The sequence below is a fragment of the Palaemon carinicauda genome, chromosome 31, assembly GCF_036898095.1.
Source record: "Palaemon carinicauda isolate YSFRI2023 chromosome 31, ASM3689809v2, whole genome shotgun sequence".
Lineage (NCBI taxonomy): Eukaryota > Metazoa > Arthropoda > Malacostraca > Decapoda > Palaemonidae > Palaemon > Palaemon carinicauda.
Genome location: NC_090755.1, coordinates 73,389,045 through 73,408,627, shown reverse-complemented (window position 1 = coordinate 73,408,627; position 19,583 = coordinate 73,389,045). Strand labels below are relative to the sequence as shown.

The window sequence follows — 19,583 nt, the reverse complement described above, 5'->3', positions numbered from 1 at the left end:
TGATGATGGCGATAAATTTGCTGCACAGTAGAAATGATGATGATGAAGCTGTACTCACCACGAAAGAAGTTTAAGAAAAACTTGAATGATGATGGCGATAAATTTGCTGCACAGTAGAAATGATGATGATGAAGCTGATGATGTCTTCTACTGTGCAGCCAATGATAGTATTTTACGTCTCTTCAGACGGAGGTGTCTTTTCCTGGGACACCTCTTCAACTTCTTCAATTTCTTCCGAAGGCGTACTAGCAGGAGGAACTGGCTCTTTTTTGCGAGGCTGGAAGAACATTGTGATCGGAAGTTGTTGCCGCTGCTTCTTTTTACGATCTAAGAGCATCCTGTAGGGAGTCATGATGTCATCGACCTTGTTGGAGAATTGCATAGACTGAACCATATCCTCGTCCCACTCTGCAACATTTCTTTCACCTCCTTTATATGGTTGCAGACCTTGGCAAGCCGTTCTAGTGTTAAGCCCGTTTCTTCGACATTTTCTTGGGTCTCTTGCCTGGATTCACTCTTCTTCGCTTGCCGATTTCGTCAGGTCTTCGAGGTCTGCGTCAGTTAGCGGCTGGGAATGGCAGTCCAACAACTCGTTGACGTCTTCAGTCGTCATGTCGCCAAACCCGTCACCTCCAATTATGGCAGCCAACTGCACAGATTTCCGTATTGCAGAGTGTTGAATCTCAGCAGGTGTAAATCTCTCATCGTCGTAAACAATCTGGGGCCACAACTTCTTCCAGCTCGCATTCACAGTTGCAGGTTTCATCTCTTGAAGTGCCTTCTGGATATTCTTCAGGCACGTGGCTATGGTGTACTGCCGCCAGTACGCCTTCAAGTTAAAATCTTCATCCTCATCATCTTGGGCAGCATCCACACACGCAACGAGGTCCGCCAAGGTATTCTTCGTGTAGAGGGCCTTGAGCGCCCTGATAACCCCTGGTCCATCGGTTGAATTAATGACGTGGTGTTGGGTGGCAGGAACTCGACCTGAACGCCCTCACGCGACAGGTCAGTTGCGTGTCCACCAGCGTTATCCATAAGGAGAAGGATCTTGAATGGCAAGCCCTTCTCTACGAGATATTCATTGACTTGCGGATGAAACGCTGGTGGAAACCAGTTGGAGGTCAGCATCTTTGTAATCCATGCTTTGGATTATGCATCCAGTACACGGGAAGAGAGATTCTTATTCTATTTTTCAAAGCGCGAGGATTTTTCGACTTATAATAAGCCCCGGCTTTAGCAAAAATCCAGCAGCATTGCCACACATCACGAGGGTAACGCAATCCTTGAATGCTTTAACCCTGGATAGGTACGCTCCTCGGACACCCCTTTAAGGGTATACTCGGTCGCGCGCGACCCCGACTCCGAAAAAAATTCAGGAAAAATTTAGTTATGCATCAATCTGTGTTGTTTGACTTGCTAAAAATACTTCAAAGAATGCTAAAAACTACTGAAAATATAAATGATACCCATCTACAAAATAACTATTTATTGGAAATATATTCAAAATTTAAGTATACAAAAAAAAAGACTTGACGTAAATATTCACAAAAAATAGAAATATACATATACACTTAAATCCTTTTAGGGACACCTTCTTAGATGACAAAGCAACAGCGTGTAATTGCTGGAAATGAGTTGGACCCATAGAAGTCAAGATCTGAAATGAGAAAAAAAGGGTAACTTTTTTTGGCCAAAAAAATTTGTCCAAATTTCATGAATTTTTTTGGGTACCCAAATGAAATAGGAAGAGGCTAATTTTTTTTATAGAATAAACTCATATTATCCTAGAACAGAAATACATAATAAAAAGTGCACTAAGATGTAATTTACTGTTATGTCAGGGGCGAAATCTAAAGGTCATTTTTTGACGGCCTAGTTTCACAATGTAAATTTCTTATGAAAATCATTGTATCTCCTATAAAATATGATATTTATGCATTAAAATATACCAAAATATCACGAATTCTATACAGAACAAGAATATATAGAGATATGCCAACTTACCTTTCGGGTATGTCAACAAAATGGCCGCAGACCGCAACAACTCTTACAGCCCAATCTACCACTTGAAATGAAGAATGGGGTTGCAAACTCCATATTATCATCAACATCTCTTTTTAACTCCATTAGAAGTGTGTTGATGACATCCATGCCGAGGGAATACTGCCTGCTGGCCATTATTAAGATAAATTCAAAATAAATAGAAAAAAATCAAATTTGCAAAAAATAAAAAAAATTCAGAAATTAGCTTTTGAGGGAAAATGGACCTCATGGCAATATATGGCGTCTAAGCCAAAACCAATAACATGCAAGTGGTAGACACACCATCCATCCACACTTTCCAACTATAAAGAACCAAACAAGTATCAACACTGTTCGACAATTTATAATTATGTAATAACTTTGCTCTTTGATCACTTACCCCTATAAAGGTATGTCAGGGTCGAGGTCGACCCCTGGGGGGGTAAAAAAAACGGGGAAGGAGGGAAGTTAGACGAAAATCAGTCCTAAAGCAGACAATGGCATGTAGACTAGTCACCCCTTGCAGGTCGATCACTTCCATATTCGAGACAGCTGATGATTTATGGGGAAAAAACAGGTTTTGAAAATGCTGTAGGGGTCGCATACGACCCATCATACCTTTCCAGGGTTAAAGCCAGAGGCTTTGGCTTCCTCTTTGAACAGGAAAGTTCGCGACGGCATTCTCTTCCAAAACAAGCCGGTCTCATCCATATTAAACACTTGTTCCGGCTTGTATCCACCTTCGGCGATAATATTCTTGAACGTCTGGTTCACGTAAGTTTCAGCAGCGGCAGTGTCAGCCGAAGCAGCCTCGCCATGCAGGGAAACGCTTTTCAGGGCGAAGTGTTTCTGAAACTTCGCGAACCATCCTTTGCTGGCGGAAAAACGTTTCTGAGGCTGGGAATCAGTGGATGTCCCTGGTTGAGGTTCATCTGCATCATCATCTTCAGCATCTTCTTCAGCATCTTCTTCAGCATGGTTGCCGTCGTCGTCTTGAGGTTCCTTTGCAGCAAAATTCTCATACAAGCTCAAAGCCTTTGTTCGGATGGTGTTCGTATCCAAGGCTATGTTCTTCTTCCGGCAGTCGGCAATCCACACAGCTAAAGCACCTTCCATGCGTACTATCGTTTTATTACACGTTGTAACGACTCGCTTCGCTGATCTGCTAAAGGTGATTGCAGCCGTCTTTCTAATGTTCGCCTCGTCCTTCTTGATATAGCGAACAGTGGATTCGTTGATTCCAAAATGGCGCGCTGCGGCCGCGTAGCTTCTACCGTCTTTCAACATATCGAGAAGCGTCACCTTCTCAGCAATCGTCATCATCCTTCGGTGGCGTTTAGGCTCACTACCAGCCTTAGTAGAAGCAGAACGCTTGGGAGGCATTGTACAGTAGGATTTACACAGAAAGTTCAACAAAAAGTTCAACTTAAAACAGTCGCACAGCACAGATTAAACTTCACAAACTTAAGAACGTCTGCTCAGCGATACGGCGTAAGAGAAAGTGGACGCCGCGAGAACCTAGATGCTGGAAGTTGGAGATGCGGGCAAAACACCAATCACAGGCTAGATAACAAAACTTGAGTTCTGATTCGTCATCTATCAGCGCTTGAACCAATCACAACCCGTCTTATATGATGCGTAGGTTACCAACTCAAAGTACAAGATACCCCGCGTATACTGTACGTACAGTATTAATAATAATAATAGATAATGATAATAATACAGTAATAATAATAATAATAATGATAATAATAACAATAATAATTTTATTAACAACAACAACAATAATAATAATAACAATAATAATAATAGCTTTACGTATGCTATTTTATTCTTTTGTAGGATGTGTGTGTCTCTCTCTCTCTCTCTCTCTCTCTCTCTCTCTCTCTCTCTCTCTCTCTCGTACGCTTATTCGAAATGTGATTTTTGCAACAAAGAATATTATTGGATGCAGTACTACGTACGTATACAAACAAAAGATTCATGGAAAAGAAGCACATCCATTACATTTGTAGTACAGTAGTAGCCATCAGCAGCCTTACACCATTCTAATATGGTATGACTGCATCTGATTTGCGTGTCATGTTCGATTTAATTTTACTACGTACTGTATACAGTACTGAATTATCGTATGATCACATTCTCTTTTCGTGTTTTATTTCTTTCTGTGCTGAATTATATATCATATGTAATGCAATGAACAATCAGTAAGAGCAGATATTACTAATTACAGTATTAGTGGAATTACAGGTAACGAAATATCGTATTTGGGGTCTTCAGATTTCGCGGTATTTTCGAAATTTCCGGAAAATCCGCGATATGTATATATATATATGGGTTATGGAAAAAACCCGCGAAGTGGTGTATCCGCGATGGTCGAACCGCGAAGTAGCGAGGGTTCACTGTATTGCTTATTAGGCTAAAATCTAAATCAGGATAGTAGTGAAATAATATTGCCACAATTCAATCTTAATGTCGCCTAAATGTGATTAGTTTTCCTGCTGGTCAATAAGCTAATACTCTAGCTTTGTTATATAAATTTTGTTCCCTTCTCGTGTTTCTAAATGGCAAAGTTTCAAGAATGGGGTCTGTCAAATGTTTACCAGTTCATATAATTGTTGATCTAACCCTTCTTCCTAACATTATGTTTTGGTGAATACCACGTGTGTTATATTTCTTTATGCTACGTTGTAAAAACTGGTTGAAAAACACTTGCGATTCTTGTTAGGATAGAATTGCACACAGTAGGTGAAAGTAGTATCTGCTTGAAGAGGGTCAAGTTTTCTCCTTGCATTTCTATCCTTTTATAGTAGGCAAGGAATCAATTAAACTTACAAAGTTCAGAATATATATTTAATATCATACTGTTAAAAAATATATCTTGTGATTCTTTCTTCCAGATATTTTCTGTAGCACTGTGGTACTCTGATGATTATGTCTATTATGCTACAGTGATTGTCCTCACATCAGCCATTTCCCTTGTGTCAGAAGTATACCAGATGAATTGTAATCAGAAGGCTCTTAGCTCAACCATTCAGACATCAGATATTGTTCAGGTTGGTAGGATATCTTTGCTCTGCCATTTGATAAGAGATAAGAAAAGGAAAACCTGAAATATTTTATTGTAATCAAGCCGCATAATTTCTGTGGTAACGGGTTTTGTTAATGTTTGATACAGTGTATTGGTTATTGTTAAGTAATAGATTCCACAAATTTGGATAAGTAGTACTGTACTGTAGTTGTTAGCTTTCAGGATGAAGTAGATTTGCATATAATATTTCTTAAACTTGCTCATACATATTATACAGTATACAGGTTTTTCTCATATTGAGAAATTTGTAAGAATATTTTTTCATGTATCTTACTTCTTTATCGCTTTTATTCATCAGTATGTCCCATTTTAATTCCCAGGTTGTACGTAATGAGAATGTGGAAACTATCCCCTCGGAGCATTTAGTTCCTGGGGACCTGATAGCTATTCCACCTCAAGGTTGTATGATGCAGTGTGATGCTGTGCTGTTGCAGGGAACTTGCATTGTAAATGAGTCGATGCTTACTGGAGAGTCGGTGCCTGTCACAAAAACATCCATTGTGGATCGTGCTGACATTATTTACAGTGACAAGGTCTGTATGTAAATTTACCTGAGAAAGAACATTCACTTGTGTTTAAGCTAAGAAAATCTTTTACCTAAATTTAGGAGAGTAGATGATGATGATCCTTAATAGGGGAGAAGGGTTGTCAAGAGGATATTTTTGTATGATTACCATTTTTATAAATTTATGTACAGTTTTTTAGGGCTTATGGTAGAAGAGCATTAAGGAAAACAACTATTTTTTTATAACAATTTTCTCATATTTTTAATAGAGTATAAAAGCGTAACTATCTGGAGGCTATATTGCAAATTGTAATATCTGTTTCAGGAGCATGGTCGCCACACTTTATACTGTGGTACTCAGGTCATCCAAACTAGATTCTACGGAGGTGAAAAAGTGGTTGCTGTTGTTGTGCGAACAGGGTTTATAACAAACAAAGGTTCTCTTGTTAGATCTATTATGTACCCTCCCCCTGTGGACTTCAAGTTTCAGCAAGATTCTTATAAGTTTGTTGGTGTTCTTGCTGGCATAGCTTCAATTGGATTTATTTACACAGTTATTACAAAGGTCAGTACTATCCAGTAGTTATATTTTTGTCTGTTGTGAGTACACTGATATTCATGGTGTAGCTTTTGTGATGTTTTATTCAACAACTTCACCTCTCTTATTACTCATGAATTTACAGTATTGCTTTAATCTGAATTGCTGTTTGGTTTTTATTCATTCTTATAAGGTTTCTATTTATAATATCCACTAATCTGATGAAGCTTGTATGATTAAAACTTTACTATTATTGCAACCTGTATGTCTCCAATTTATAGTGTTGTTGATATTATTTTGGAAACTAGTGGTTGTATAGAGCAGACCGGATCTCAGAAATATGAGGGTTATACAATAAAATAACTGGAAGTAACTCAAGATTACAAGGTTCTTGTAGAGGCAATCTATTTCAACAGCGCTGTGCATCATCAGAACCTTAATGACAAGTACACTTGAGGAATTAGCCGAGTTTTTTTAACGGGGCAGGTTAGGCTAGAAGCACTGCCTCCACAAAGGCTCTGGCATACCAAGGTACACAAACAAAACAAAAGTAGTTAAGCATATGAAGCTCACTACTAAAAACCCAGAAAGCTCAAAAATAGCTTGAGTGGCATTTCAACATCAACAGATTAATTAATTATCATAGACTTCTTTGGATTTTTCAAAGCCAAGTGTTTAATTAATTTAGTTTTACTGTTTGAATAAACAAAGTGGTCATTTATCTTTTGCTGGCAAATTTTCCCTGAATCCCTTGAACTACTCTCACTGGCTTTCATATCATTTAGAAGAAGACATTCCCTCTTGAAATGTTAAACAACCTAAAATCACAAACATAAGATGAATAAACAGAACGGTTACAACGAGAAATGGAATTCAAAGGAACTATGATGCACCCACACCCAGATAGTTGCTGTCAACTAAGATTAACTAAATATTTATGAGATGGAGAAACATTTTTCAAGGAAAAAAATTTTTTTCCTTGTTTCCTTCCCTCACTGGGCTATTTTCACTGTTGGAGCCCCTGGGCTTACAGCATCCTGCTTTTCCAACTACGGTTGTAGCTTAGCAAATAATGATGATAATAATAATAATACTGTATCTCATAAATATTGATAAAAAGTTGGATTGATCAGATTATTGTGAGGTTAAAAACTTCCTGTAATGGATTATTAGGGGTAAAGTAAAGAGTAAAGATACACGGAATGAGTTGGAGGATGAAATTAGAATTTTATGTCGCCAGAACTGAAATACACAATCTCTAGAAATTTTTTTATTAGATTTGTAAGTTCTTATTGGATAATTGTGTGTGCCGTAATTTATCAAATTAAGTTATTGAGATACTGTATTGCAATTACTATCAGTTAAAGTTGTCTTGCCTTTTCAGTATCTACGGAATTTAACAGCCAGTGCCATAGCCCTTGATGCCTTGGATCTCATTACCATTGTCATTCCTCCTGCATTACCTATGGCCATGACTGTAAGTAATGGATTTTTATTTAATGATTAACCCCATTTACCCCAAGGCTATTTGGAAATTTCCAACCCTTCACCCCCAGGGGTTATTTTTTTTCAAGCACATTTTGCAATATATTTTTTTTTAAATTGCTCTAACAGCCTTAATTTTCGTCATAGAGAGATCAGGTTGGTCTCATTCTCTTGGAAAATGCCTGAAGTTTCTCAAAAAATTATCAAAAATATGCAAAAAAAAATTTAAATAGCAGTTTTTTGCAAGCACGTACCGGTACGTCCATGGGGGTAAAAGGATGAGTTTTGTGAAACGTACCAGTACGTCCTTTGGGGGTAAAAGGGTTAAGGTTTCACTTTTCATTGGCATTAAACAAAGGTAAACTTTGATTTGGAAATACAGATTTTAGAATGCAAAAAAACACCATATGTTATAGCATTAATATAACCTTTGAAGTATAGTATAGGTTGGACCTAGTGAAAGACCAATTCTTGTTAATATCAGATTCATATCTGTAAACAGAAATTATTGGTATAGAAATGATGTAGAATTATGTTTCAGGTTGGAATATTGTATGCTCTAAACAGACTGAAATCCCACAGGATATTTTGTATATCACCTCGAACTATAAATATATCTGGTGTCATCAACTGTGTGTGTTTTGATAAGGTATGTTTTTCAACTAATCAATTTATAATAAAGTCTGAAAATTAATTTTTAAAATTACTGCTACATGTCATTGCCCTAAATTTAGTAATGGTTCTATAATAGAGAATAACATTAGAATATTAAGTTTATCTTTATTTTGGAGAGAAACCAAATTTATATTTTATTAATGCAGCATGAAACATATTGCAATAAACTCATGAAATAGGAATAAGATGTTTTTCTCCTGTTTTGTTTTGAGTGTTCTAAGATTGGGTATTTTGTCTTTCAGACTGGAACATTAACTGAGGACGGTCTTGATATGCGTGGTGTGGTTCCTGTTACTTCCGATGGCTCAGAAAAATTAAAAATGTTAGGACAGATGGTAGATGCGGCTAAGTTACCCCTTGATCATATGCTGTATTCTATGACAACATGCCATTCCATCACTATTATTGATTCTCAGAAGGTAATACTATGATATAAAATTGATATAATTCTTCCTATTGCTTTTAATTTTAAGAAATAATGGAAATTTTACAGCTGAGAATTATGATAACATCATGTTCACTGATTGACGACTCATTGTAAACTGGTGATCTGTGACTAAAACTGCTTATTACCACTGTTTTCGATGTGTGCCTTATGCAATACTAATAGGTTATAGATTTTTAAATATTTAACTTAGCCGGTGAATATATAGCTGCAACTCTGTTGCTCGACAGACAAAAACTGTACAAAAAAACTCGCCAGCGATCGCTATACAGGTTGCGGGTGTGCCCATCAGCGCCATCTGTCGGCCAGATACCAAGCTCCATGTAAACAAAGACTCAATTTTCTCTCTGTCGACGTGTCGACAAGACGTACTTTACTCGCTGTTGCTAACTGGAGTTTTTCACATCATCTTTGGTGAAGTACTATATTCTGGTTTTGAGCTTTCGCTGTGCAGGGTTTTTCTTCAAATAAATCCTTGAACTCTTTTTTGTATCGGATTCATTGTTGATGACTTAGATCGTTTTTTGGAATTTTCCCTTGACCAATTCAAAATGGCTGACCTTTCACAAGTTCCCAAAGTTAGAAAATGCAATGCTAGGGACTGTTCTAGGCGTCTTCCGAAGGCTTCTCTCGACCCTCACACTATTTGTTCCAATTGTCGGGGTAAAACCTGTCAATTGGAAGATCGGTGTGAGGAGTGCGTGGGCCTTTCGGAATTCGATTTTATCGAATTTGAAAAGTACACACGCAGGCTAGAGAGAGATAGAATTAGGAGAAGTTCTTCTAGGTCTATTGATATTTCCTCTCCTCATGCCCCACAACCTATTCCTTCCCCTGTAGTGGTTGTTCCTAACCCCCCTCCTAGCACTCAGGAACCATCGATGGCTGACATGATGCGTGCCATCCATGCCCTGGGGGAGAGAGTTGAGTCCCTTGCAAGTGACCGCAATCAACTCATGGCGGATGTTAAGGAGCTTAAGTGCCAAAGTGCCGCGGGAAGTGAGAAAGTGCCAAGTGAAAGTGTTGTAAACAGTGTTGCGCTTGAGGGTTCGTCTGTTCGTGCCTGTCGTCCTCCTAGTCCGGGACCTCTTGCAAGCTCCCAAGTCCAGGGGAGAAGCAATGTCGCACGACGCATGGGTTCGAGAGGCTTTAATCAGCGAACAGACGTTCCCTCCATGGTATCAGGCGTATCTCCCCAAGATCGCCCCTACCTACGTAAGACGAGAGAGCCCGTTTATACCTCGTCGTCTGAAGGTGTTTCTCGTAAGAAACTTTGGACCAAGGTCTCACGACCTTTAAAGCGTAAATCGGTCCCTTCAGGACAAGTCCAACGTCCCGGTTGTAGCCACTGGGTCAGTTCGGACTCGTTGCCGTCATCTGATGACTGCTCACCGCCTAAGAGAGGCAAAGCGGTACCGCTTCAGGCACTAACTCCGTCTGTCGCCGCACCTGCTCCCGTAGACCCTAAATGGGCCTTGCTGCAAGACATGCAGTCCAAGCTTACGTCTTTGATGCAGGACTTTCATGCGGAGAAGGTTGCTACCGTACGTTCTGGCCAACAACCTTCCAAGCGATCGGTTGTGCGTCCTGTTGACACTGAGGTAACCTTCTCGCGTCTACCAGTTGAGGTGGTTCCTCTACCGATGCGATCCAGTGTGGGTTGCCAGCCGCACGTTGACGTTAAGCGACGCACGGAGGTGGTTGTTGACGTTCAGGACGTTCAACAACCATCAGAGGTGACTTGTTTTGACGCAGTGCGTCAACCTCCGCAACCCGGTGTGGTTTCCACTGCTCAACCCAGTCGGTCTAGACAGTCTCGGGTGGACGCTGTGCGTCCTCGCGCTCCCATGGTTGTTGACAGTTCACAGACTGTGCAGCAGTTTCATGACGTTGCGTCCGGCTCCGTCACGCATGCACCAGTGCGACCGGACTCAGCGAACCAGACGTTGCCCACTCTGTTGCCGTTTCCTCATCAGTTTTCGGATGAGGAACTTTCTGATGAGGATGTTGCTGAACATCAAGACGATCAAAAGTCAGAACTGGACGAGCCTAAGTCAACTCAACCCTCTTTGGACTTTAGAAAAGTCTTGGCTGTATTCAAAGAGTTGTTTCCTGACCAGTTTATTTCTGTGGCTCCTCGTTCTCCGCCGTCAGAGTTTGTATTAGGCATGCCTTCTACCGCACCTGCCTTTACTAGACTCGTCCTCGCACGCTCGTCTAAGAGAGCTTTGCGGCTGATAGGAGACTGGTTAGAGTCCAAGAAGAGTTTAGGGAAGACAGCATTTGCCTTTCCCCCATCTAAACTCTCTTCTAGATCGAGCGTCTGGTATGTCACGGGAGAAGTTCTCGGCTTGAGAGTTCCTGCCTCTGCCCAGGGCGACTTCTCAAGTCTTGTAGACTCTCCCCGCCGCCTTGCCATGAGACGCTCGAAGATTTGTTGGTCACCATCGGACCTGGACCACCTTATGAAAGGGATCTTTAGGGCTTTCGAAGTCTTTAACTTTTTAGACTGGTGCTTAGGAGCCCTAAGCAGGAAAATCTCTTCGCCAGATAAAGATATTTCGTTGCTCATTATGTCCTGCATGGACAAGGCCGTCCGTGATGGGTCCAATGAGCTTGCTGCCTCATTCACGTCCGGAGTCCTGAAAAAGCGAGAGTCTCTCTGCTCGTTCCTGTCTGCTGGAGTTAAACCATGCCAGAGATCGGAACTTCTCTTTGCACCCCTTTCCAAGTGCCTGTTTCCAGAAGTCTTGGTAAAGGAAATTGCTGCTTCGTTGGTGCAGAAGGACACTCACGATCTAGTTGCGTCCTCAGCTCGCAAAGCTCCCCCTTTGCCTGCATCTTCCGCTAGACCGAGGATAGACACTCCAGCGTCTCGCTTTATTCCGCCCTTTCGTGGCAGAGCCTCCAGCAGAGGAGGTGCTCGTGCCGAAGGGAAGCGAGGGAAGAGGAAAGGATCCAAGTCCTCTAAGAGCAGAGTCTGACTGCCCGCTACTTCAGACAGCAGTGGGAGCCAGACTCAAGAACTTCTGGCAAGCCTGGGAGAGGAGAGGCGCAGATTCACAATCTGTGAAGTTACTCAGAGAGGGGTACAAAATCCCTTTTGTACGCAAACCCCTCTAGCAACGTCTCCCATCGATCTCTCTCCCAGGTACAGAGAGGAAGAAAAGAGACAAGCCCTGAAACTGGAAGTGTCTCTTTTGCTAGAGAAGGGAGCGGTGGTCAAAGTCTCGGACCTTCAATCACCGGGATTCTACAACCGCCTCTTCCTAGTTTCAAAGAAGACAGGAGGGTGGAGACCGGTGCTAGACGTCAGTGCTCTGAATGTCTTTGTCACAAAGACGAAGTTCTCCATGGAGACCACAAAGTCAGTCTTAGCAGCGGTCAGAAGGGAAGACTGGATGGTCTCGCTAGACCTAAGGGACGCCTACTTCCACGTCCCCATTCACTCAGACTCCCAACCTTTTCTGAGATTCGTTTTCGAAAATGTGGTCTACCAGTTTCGGGCCCTGTGTTTTGCCTAAGCACAGCTCCTCTCGTGTTTACGAGGCTGATGAGGAATGTGGCCAAATTCCTCCACTTATCGGACATCCGAGCCTCCCTTTATTTGGACGACTGGCTTCTCAGAGCCTCTTCCAGTCGTCGCTGTCTGAAGGATCTCAAGTGGACTCTAGATCTGACCAAGGAATTGGGACTCCTAGTCAATATGGAAAAGTCGCAACTGGTCCCATCCCAAACTATTGTGTATTTAGGGATGGAGATTCACAGTCTAGCTTTTTGGGCTTTTCCGTCGGCCCCCAGAATAAGTCAAACCCTGTTATTCATCCAGAACATGCTGAAGAAGGAACGCTGCTCAGTCAGGCTGTGGATGAGTCTAGTAGGGACGCTGTCATCCCTGGAACAATTTGTGTCACTAGGAAGACTACACCTCCGTCCTCTTCAATACCATCTAGCTTTTCACTGGAAAAAGGACAAGACGCTAGAAGCGGTCTCAATCCCGATTTCCGAAAAGATGAAGTCTTGTCTGACTTGGTGGAAGGACAATATCAACCTAAGAGAGGGTCTTCCCCTGGCTGTTCAGACTCCCAACCACGTTCTCTTCTCGGACGCATCGGACGTGGGCTGGGGCGCGACACTAGACGGTCGGGAATGCTCAGGTCTGTGGAACTCGAGTCAGAGGAGCATGCATATCAACTGCAAGGAGCTGTTGGCAGTACATCTGGCCTTGAAAAGCTTCAAGTCTCTCCTTCGAGGCAAAGTGGTGGAAGTAAACTCAGACAACACCACGGCCTTGGCGTACATCTCCAAACAAGGAGGTACCCACTCACTGACGTTGTACGAGATCGCAAGGGACCTGCACATCTGGTCAAAAGGTCAAGACATCTCCCTAGTAACGAGGTTCATCCAAGGCAACTTGAATGTCATAGCAGATTGTCTCAGTCGGAAAGGGCAAGTAATTCCAACAGAATGGACCCTCCACAAGGATGTGTGCAAGAGACTTTGGGCCACTTGGGGCCAACCAACCATAGATCTCTTTGCAACCTCGCTGACCAAGAGGCTTCCAATCTATTGCTCCCCAATTCCGGACCCAGCAGCAATACATATAGATGCCTTCCTCCTAGATTGGTCACATCTGGATCTCTACGCATTCTCACCGTTCAAGATTGTCAACAAGGTACTGCAGAAGTTCGCCTCTCACGAAGGGACAAGGTTGACGCTAGTTGCTCCCCTCTGGCCCGCGAGAGAATGGTTCACCGAGGTACTTCGATGGCTAGTAGACGTTCCCAGAAGTCTTCCTCTAAGGGTGGACCTTCTACGTCAGCCTCACGTAAAGAAGGTACACCAAAGCCTCCTCGCTCTTCGTCTGACTGCCTTCAGACTATCGAAAGACTCTCGAGAGCTAGAGGCTTTTCGAAGGAGGCAGCCAGTGCGATTGCTAGAGCAAGGAGAGCGTCCACCATTAGAGTCTACCAGTCGAAGTGGGAAGTCTTCCGAGACTGGTGCAAGTCAGTTTCTGTATCCTCGACCAGTACCTCTGTAGCTCAAATAGCTGATTTTCTCTTATACCTGAGAAAAGGACGATCCCTTTCAGCTCCCACTATCAAGGGCTACAGAAGCATGTTGGCATCAGTCTTCCGGCATAGAGGCTTAGATCTTTCCAACAATAAAGATCTTCAAGACCTCCTTAAGTCTTTTGAGACCACCAAGGAGCGTCGTTTGGCTACCCCTGGATGGAATTTAGACGTGGTGCTAAGATTCCTCATGTCAGACAGGTTTGAGCCGTTACAATCAGCCTCCCTGAAAGATCTCACTCTAAAGACACTTTTCCTGGTATGCTTAGCCTCGGCTAAAAGAGTCAGTGAGATTCATGCCTCCAGCAAGAACATAGGATTTTCGTCAGAAAAAGCCACCTGTTCGCTGCAACTTGGTTTTCTAGCCAAAAATGAGCTGCCTTCTCGGCCTTGGCCTATATCTTTCGATATTCCCAGCTTATCGGAGATCGTAGGCAATGAACTAGAAAGAGTCTTATGCCCTGTTAGAGCTCTTAAGTTCTATTTAAAGCGTACCAAACCTTTACGAGGCCAATCTGAAGCTTTATGGTGTTCAGTTAAGAAACCATCTTTGCCCATGTCAAAGATTGCTTTATCATACTTTATCAGATTGTTAATACGAGAAGCTCATTCACATCTGAGTGAGGAAGACCGAGCTTTACTTAAGGTGAAGACGCACGAAGTTAGAGCAGTAGCAACTTCCGTGGCCTTTAAGCAAAATAGATCTCTGCGAAGTATAATGGACGCAACCTATTGGAGAAGCAAGTCAGTGTTCGCGTCTTTTTATCTAAAGGATGTCCAGTCTCTTTACGAGAACTGCTACACACTGGGACCATTCGTAGCAGCGAGTGCAGTAGTGGGTGAGGGCTCAACCACTACAATTCCCTAATTCCATATCCTTTTAATCTGTCTCTTGAAATGTTTTTAATGTTGTTTTTATGGGTTGTCCGGAAGGCTAAGAAGCCTTTCGCATCCTGGTTGATTTGGCGGGTGGTCAAAGTCATTTCTTGAGAGCGCCCAGATTAGGGGTTTTGATGAGGTCCTGTTGTATGGGTTGCAGCCCTTGATACTTCAGCTCCTAGGGGTCTATCAGCATCCTAAGAGGATCGCGAGGCTCCGTAAGGAAGACGTACTTATAAGGCAGAGTAATCGTTCAAGTCGACTTCCTTACCAGGTACCTATTTATTTTGTTTTTGTTATTTTGATAACTTCTAAAATGAAATAAAAACTCTTAGCTCATAAAATGTAAACATATTATACTGGTCTCTACCCACCATCCTGGGTGTGAATCAGCTATATATTCACCGGCTGAGTTAAATATTTAAAAATGATATTTTAATTATAAAATAAATTTTTGAATATACTTACCCGGTGAATATATAAATTAAAGGACCTTCCCTTCCTCCCCAATAGAGACGCAGTGGGACGAGGAGAAAATTGAGTCTTTGTTTACATGGAGCTTGGTATCTGGCCGACAGATGGCGCTGATGGGCACACCCGCAACCTGTATAGCGATCGCTGGCGAGTTTTTTTTGTACAGTTTTTGTCTGTCCAGCAGCAGAGTTGCAGCTATATATTCACCGGGTAAGTATATTCAAAAATTTATTTTATAATTAAAATATCATATTATGATAAAAAATCAGAAGTCTATAATCATGTAGTAAAATCTATAGACATTTTTTATATTACAGTATATTTATTATTAATTATGGTTTGTAAGCTATAGTATTGCCCAAAAAGTAAATTATATTGAAATATTATGATTGAGAATGATTTTGTAAAAGTGTTCAAACACTCAGTAGTGAGATGTTTGTGGTCCAAGTAATTGTGATTCAATAACTTTTAATAGCAGATTTGTTTGTTGAAGCTAGAATTTCCTTTTAGTTTTCATGATCTAAAAGGTGTAAGAAAGTGCACTTTTAAGCGATGTACGTCAGAGTGTGAATGAAGGTTGCAAAGTGTTGGGGTCAGTTAAGGGAGTAGTAAAAAATAGAGGGTTGGGCATGAATGTAAAGAGAGTTCTGTATGAGAAAGAGATTGTACCAACTCTGATGTATGGATCGGAGTTGTGGGGAATGAAAGTGACGGAGAGACAGAAATTCAATGTGTTTAAGATGAAGTGTCTAAGGAGTATGGCTGGTGTATCTCGAGTAGATAGGGTTAGGAACAAAGAGGTGAGGGTGAGAACGGGTGTAAGAAATGAGTTAGCAGCTAGAGTGGATATGAATGTGTTGAGGTGGTTTGGCCATGTTGAGAGAATGGAAAATGGCTGTCTGCTAAAGAAGGTGATGAATGCAAGAGTTGATGGGAGAAGTACAAGAGGAAGGCCAAGGTTTGGGTGGATGGATGGAGTGAAGAAAGCTCTGGGTGATAGGAGGATAGATGTGAGAGAGGCAAGAGAGCATGCTAGAAATAGGAATGAATGGCGAGCGATTGTGACGCAGTTCCGGTAGGCCCTGCTGCTTCCTCCGGTGCCTTAGATGACCGCGGAGGTAGCAGCAGTAGGGGATTCAGCATTATGAAGCTTCATCTGTGGTGGATAACGGGGGAGGGTGAGCTGTGGCACCCTAGCAGTACCAGCTGAACTCGGTTGAGTCCCTTGTCAGGCTGAGAGGAACGTAGAGAGTAGAGGTCCCCTTTTTGTTTTGTTTCTTTTGTTGATGTCGACTACCCCCCAAAATTGGGGGAAGTGCCTTGGTATATGTATGTATGATATACTCTTAATGATCTTCATAAACTAGAAATAGGAACTTTTATATTCACCAGATTGGAGACCCCTTGGATTTAAAGATGTTTGAGAGTACGAACTGGGTACTTGAAGAGCCTGGCTTAGATGACACAAGTAAATATGACATGATGATGCCATCAGTCGTAAAAATGAAGACTGAAGAAGGACAAGGAAATAATGAAAATGTTGAAATTCAGGTAAGAAGAGAGACGACACATCGCAGTCACTCATTTTCACTAGACATTACACAAGGCACTGGACAGACAGGGCTGACATAAGTTAAAGTATTTTAATTCCATCACAAGTTAACCTCATATGAAGGGGCTGAAATAAAAATTATAATTTGCAAACTTAATTCAATAGCTGGGTAATGGGAGAGTCTTTCACTAATGTCTTTCATTAACTGAATAGCATGGTGTTTAGAGTTCTATTATCTATTTCATGCTCATGTCTTTTAAGCGAATGTATACAGTACTGGGAAATATTGTCTCAAGTATGTTTCCCATATCTTTTTCGTTTTTCTATGGTTGTATATGTTTTCTGTTTAAACAGAAAGAATAATTTCACTTCATCTGAATTGTTAAATTTGGTGTATGAATTTAAAGATTCTTTTTCCTCTTTTAAAGTGTATTTAGAAACCTACTAAATTCCTTTCTTTCTGCTTTGTTTGTTTGGTTTATTGTGCCCAACAGTTTTAATAGACTTCCTCGTGTAATATTCTTACATTTGTTGCATTATCACTGCAGCATAGATTCTTTAGTGGTCTTGGGTTGGTCTTAATGTATGGTTGCCCCATTCTAATGGTATCATGTAAGGTCTATCATACTGCTTTGCATGCAGTGCGCTACTTAGTTCAGCTTATCTCAATAAACGTAAGCTCTTCCAATATTAAAATGAAATTCCAAATTATTTTTTCAACTAAGTAGTTGAGTTAACTAAGCTGTTAGTATTTCAGATTTTTAATTGTACGCTGCAACAAAAATGTTTAATTTTTAATGACTAGAATACAAGTTCTTCAAAATCATCCTAAAAATCCATTTTTTCAACAAATTAAGTTTTTCCTTCGACCAATTATAAAGTGAAATAAATGTTGCATTTTATGAATAGTACTTACCTGGCAGTTATATATATATATAGCTGATATCTCTAAATCGGCAGAATTTTTCAAAACGAGGCAACCGCCTTGTGGTGGTTGGGAGGTAGGTGGTAACACCCGTCACAGGGTGGTCCAAGGAATCATTCCCGTGTCCAAGACTTCAGTTCATCTCTGCCGGCTGGATCGAGAACATCGTCGGTCCACCATTGAGAGTTTTTCGAATCATTTTCCCTTCTTCGCTTTTTTGGACTTCGTTTGGTGAAGTACACTGATTTAGGGTTTTGGCAATCGTGTTTTCTTATTATTATTTACTTTGTTTATCATGAGTGATAACTTAATTTACGTGTTTGTGCGAGTGATGTATGCAAGGTGAGGCTACCGAAACTGTCGGTTGATCCTCACAGTTTGTATGCAGAGGTTTTGTTTGTGCACTATATTTTAGGTGCAAAGTTTTTAATCCTGATGACGGAAATACGTTCCTGCAACTCTATGACGTCACAGTCGTGTGACGTAATCTTCATGTATGTCTTGCAAATTCTCTTTATTTGTTTTATGCAAAGAATGGGAGGAATTCCACTTATATAAGTTTTTTAACTTTTAAGGTAAAATTTTACAGAAATATTTGTCCATTTGGTATTCGTTCTTTAAATCATCGATCTAATTTCATAAATTAATAGAACTAGCGTATGGTTAATTTACGCTGTTACTCGTTACTATCGGTGCAGTCCCAACATGCCTTGCTAGCGTTCTTTTCGATATGGGAATTAAAGTGTTGGCTATTATTCTCCAACAACAACTATATGGGAATTCTAGTTTTAGTAGCATTTTCATTTATATGTTCCTATTGTTTACATTTATATATATAGATACGTTATTGCTATATCTGTTCTTTTTATTATTACAACTCGCTTGTTTTTGAAAACCCTTTGAATTAATTGTGGATTACATTTGTTTTCCCTTTTTTCTGTTCATTTTAATCTTTAACGTATAACTTTCCCGGCGTTTGTAGTGACCGCCGGGTAAGTATGTTTGAAAGTTTATTTTATTATGGAAATGTCTGTTTAATATTTTATAAAAATATTTTGTTACAGTTTATATAGCAAGTACTAGAGACGATTTTGCTTTCTCATTCAAGCCCGTGGCAGAAGAATAAGTTCTCTCACAATGGGCAGGACTAATTATGGTTTTTTGTGTAAAAGTTTAATAGTCCAAGTTTTCAGTGCTAAATTAGGCATTGGATTCTTTCAGCACAGGGACGTTGTTTTCCTAGCCTTAGACCTCTTCCAAGCTCCCCGGCCCATGGGAGAAGGAACATCGATCGGCGAAAGGAAACGAGAGGCGTTAGCTCACGAGCAAACGCCCTCGCGAGCGTTTCTGTTAACGTTCCCAAGAATGCTCGCCCTTACCATGGGAAAGCAAAGAGCGTTGAACGTTAAGATTCTTACACTGCTTTAGAGTTTTGCATTGCATCACTTTTGATTTTAATGGCAATACTTTAAGTCATAGATATTCGCTGCTAATATCAATGCTTACAAACCATCATTGACTCGGTTTTTGTCCCAGAGCGCCAGTCGGCCTTACGAAAACTCTGGTCGGAACCGAACGCGCCGAGCGGCATAATGTACAGTGAACCCTCGTTTATCGCGGTAGATAGGTTCCAGACGCGGGCGCGATAGGTGAAAATCCGCGAAGTAGTGACATCATATTTACCTATTTATTTAACATGTATATTCAGACTTTTAAAACCTTCCCTTGTACGTAGTACTGTTAACAAACCACCCTTTAATGTACAGAACACTCAATGCATGTACTACAGCACCCTAAACTAAAACAGGCACAAATATTAAAGGCGATTTTATATCATGCGTTTCCTAAACACCTAAAAAGCACGATAAAAAATGGCAACCAATGTTTTGTTTACGTTCATCTCTGATCATAATGAAG

The 19,583-nt window shown here is 41.0% G+C and overlaps 1 protein-coding gene across 4 annotated transcripts in view; it reads left to right on the top strand.

Annotated features, from left to right (window-relative positions):
- anne (anne boleyn) overlaps positions 1-19,583 on the top strand; it is a 125,847-nt gene that overhangs the window by 68,066 nt on the left and 38,198 nt on the right. For all 4 annotated transcript variants that reach the window (XM_068355418.1, XM_068355419.1, XM_068355416.1 and 1 more), the window contains 7 exons: positions 4,926-5,081; positions 5,437-5,649; positions 5,947-6,186; positions 7,544-7,636; positions 8,186-8,293; positions 8,562-8,738; positions 16,582-16,740. In XM_068355418.1, coding sequence (XP_068211519.1) covers positions 4,926-5,081; positions 5,437-5,649; positions 5,947-6,186; positions 7,544-7,636; positions 8,186-8,293; positions 8,562-8,738; positions 16,582-16,740 — 1,146 coding nt within the window. The remainder of the gene's footprint in view (positions 1-4,925; positions 5,082-5,436; positions 5,650-5,946; positions 6,187-7,543; positions 7,637-8,185; positions 8,294-8,561; positions 8,739-16,581; positions 16,741-19,583) is intronic.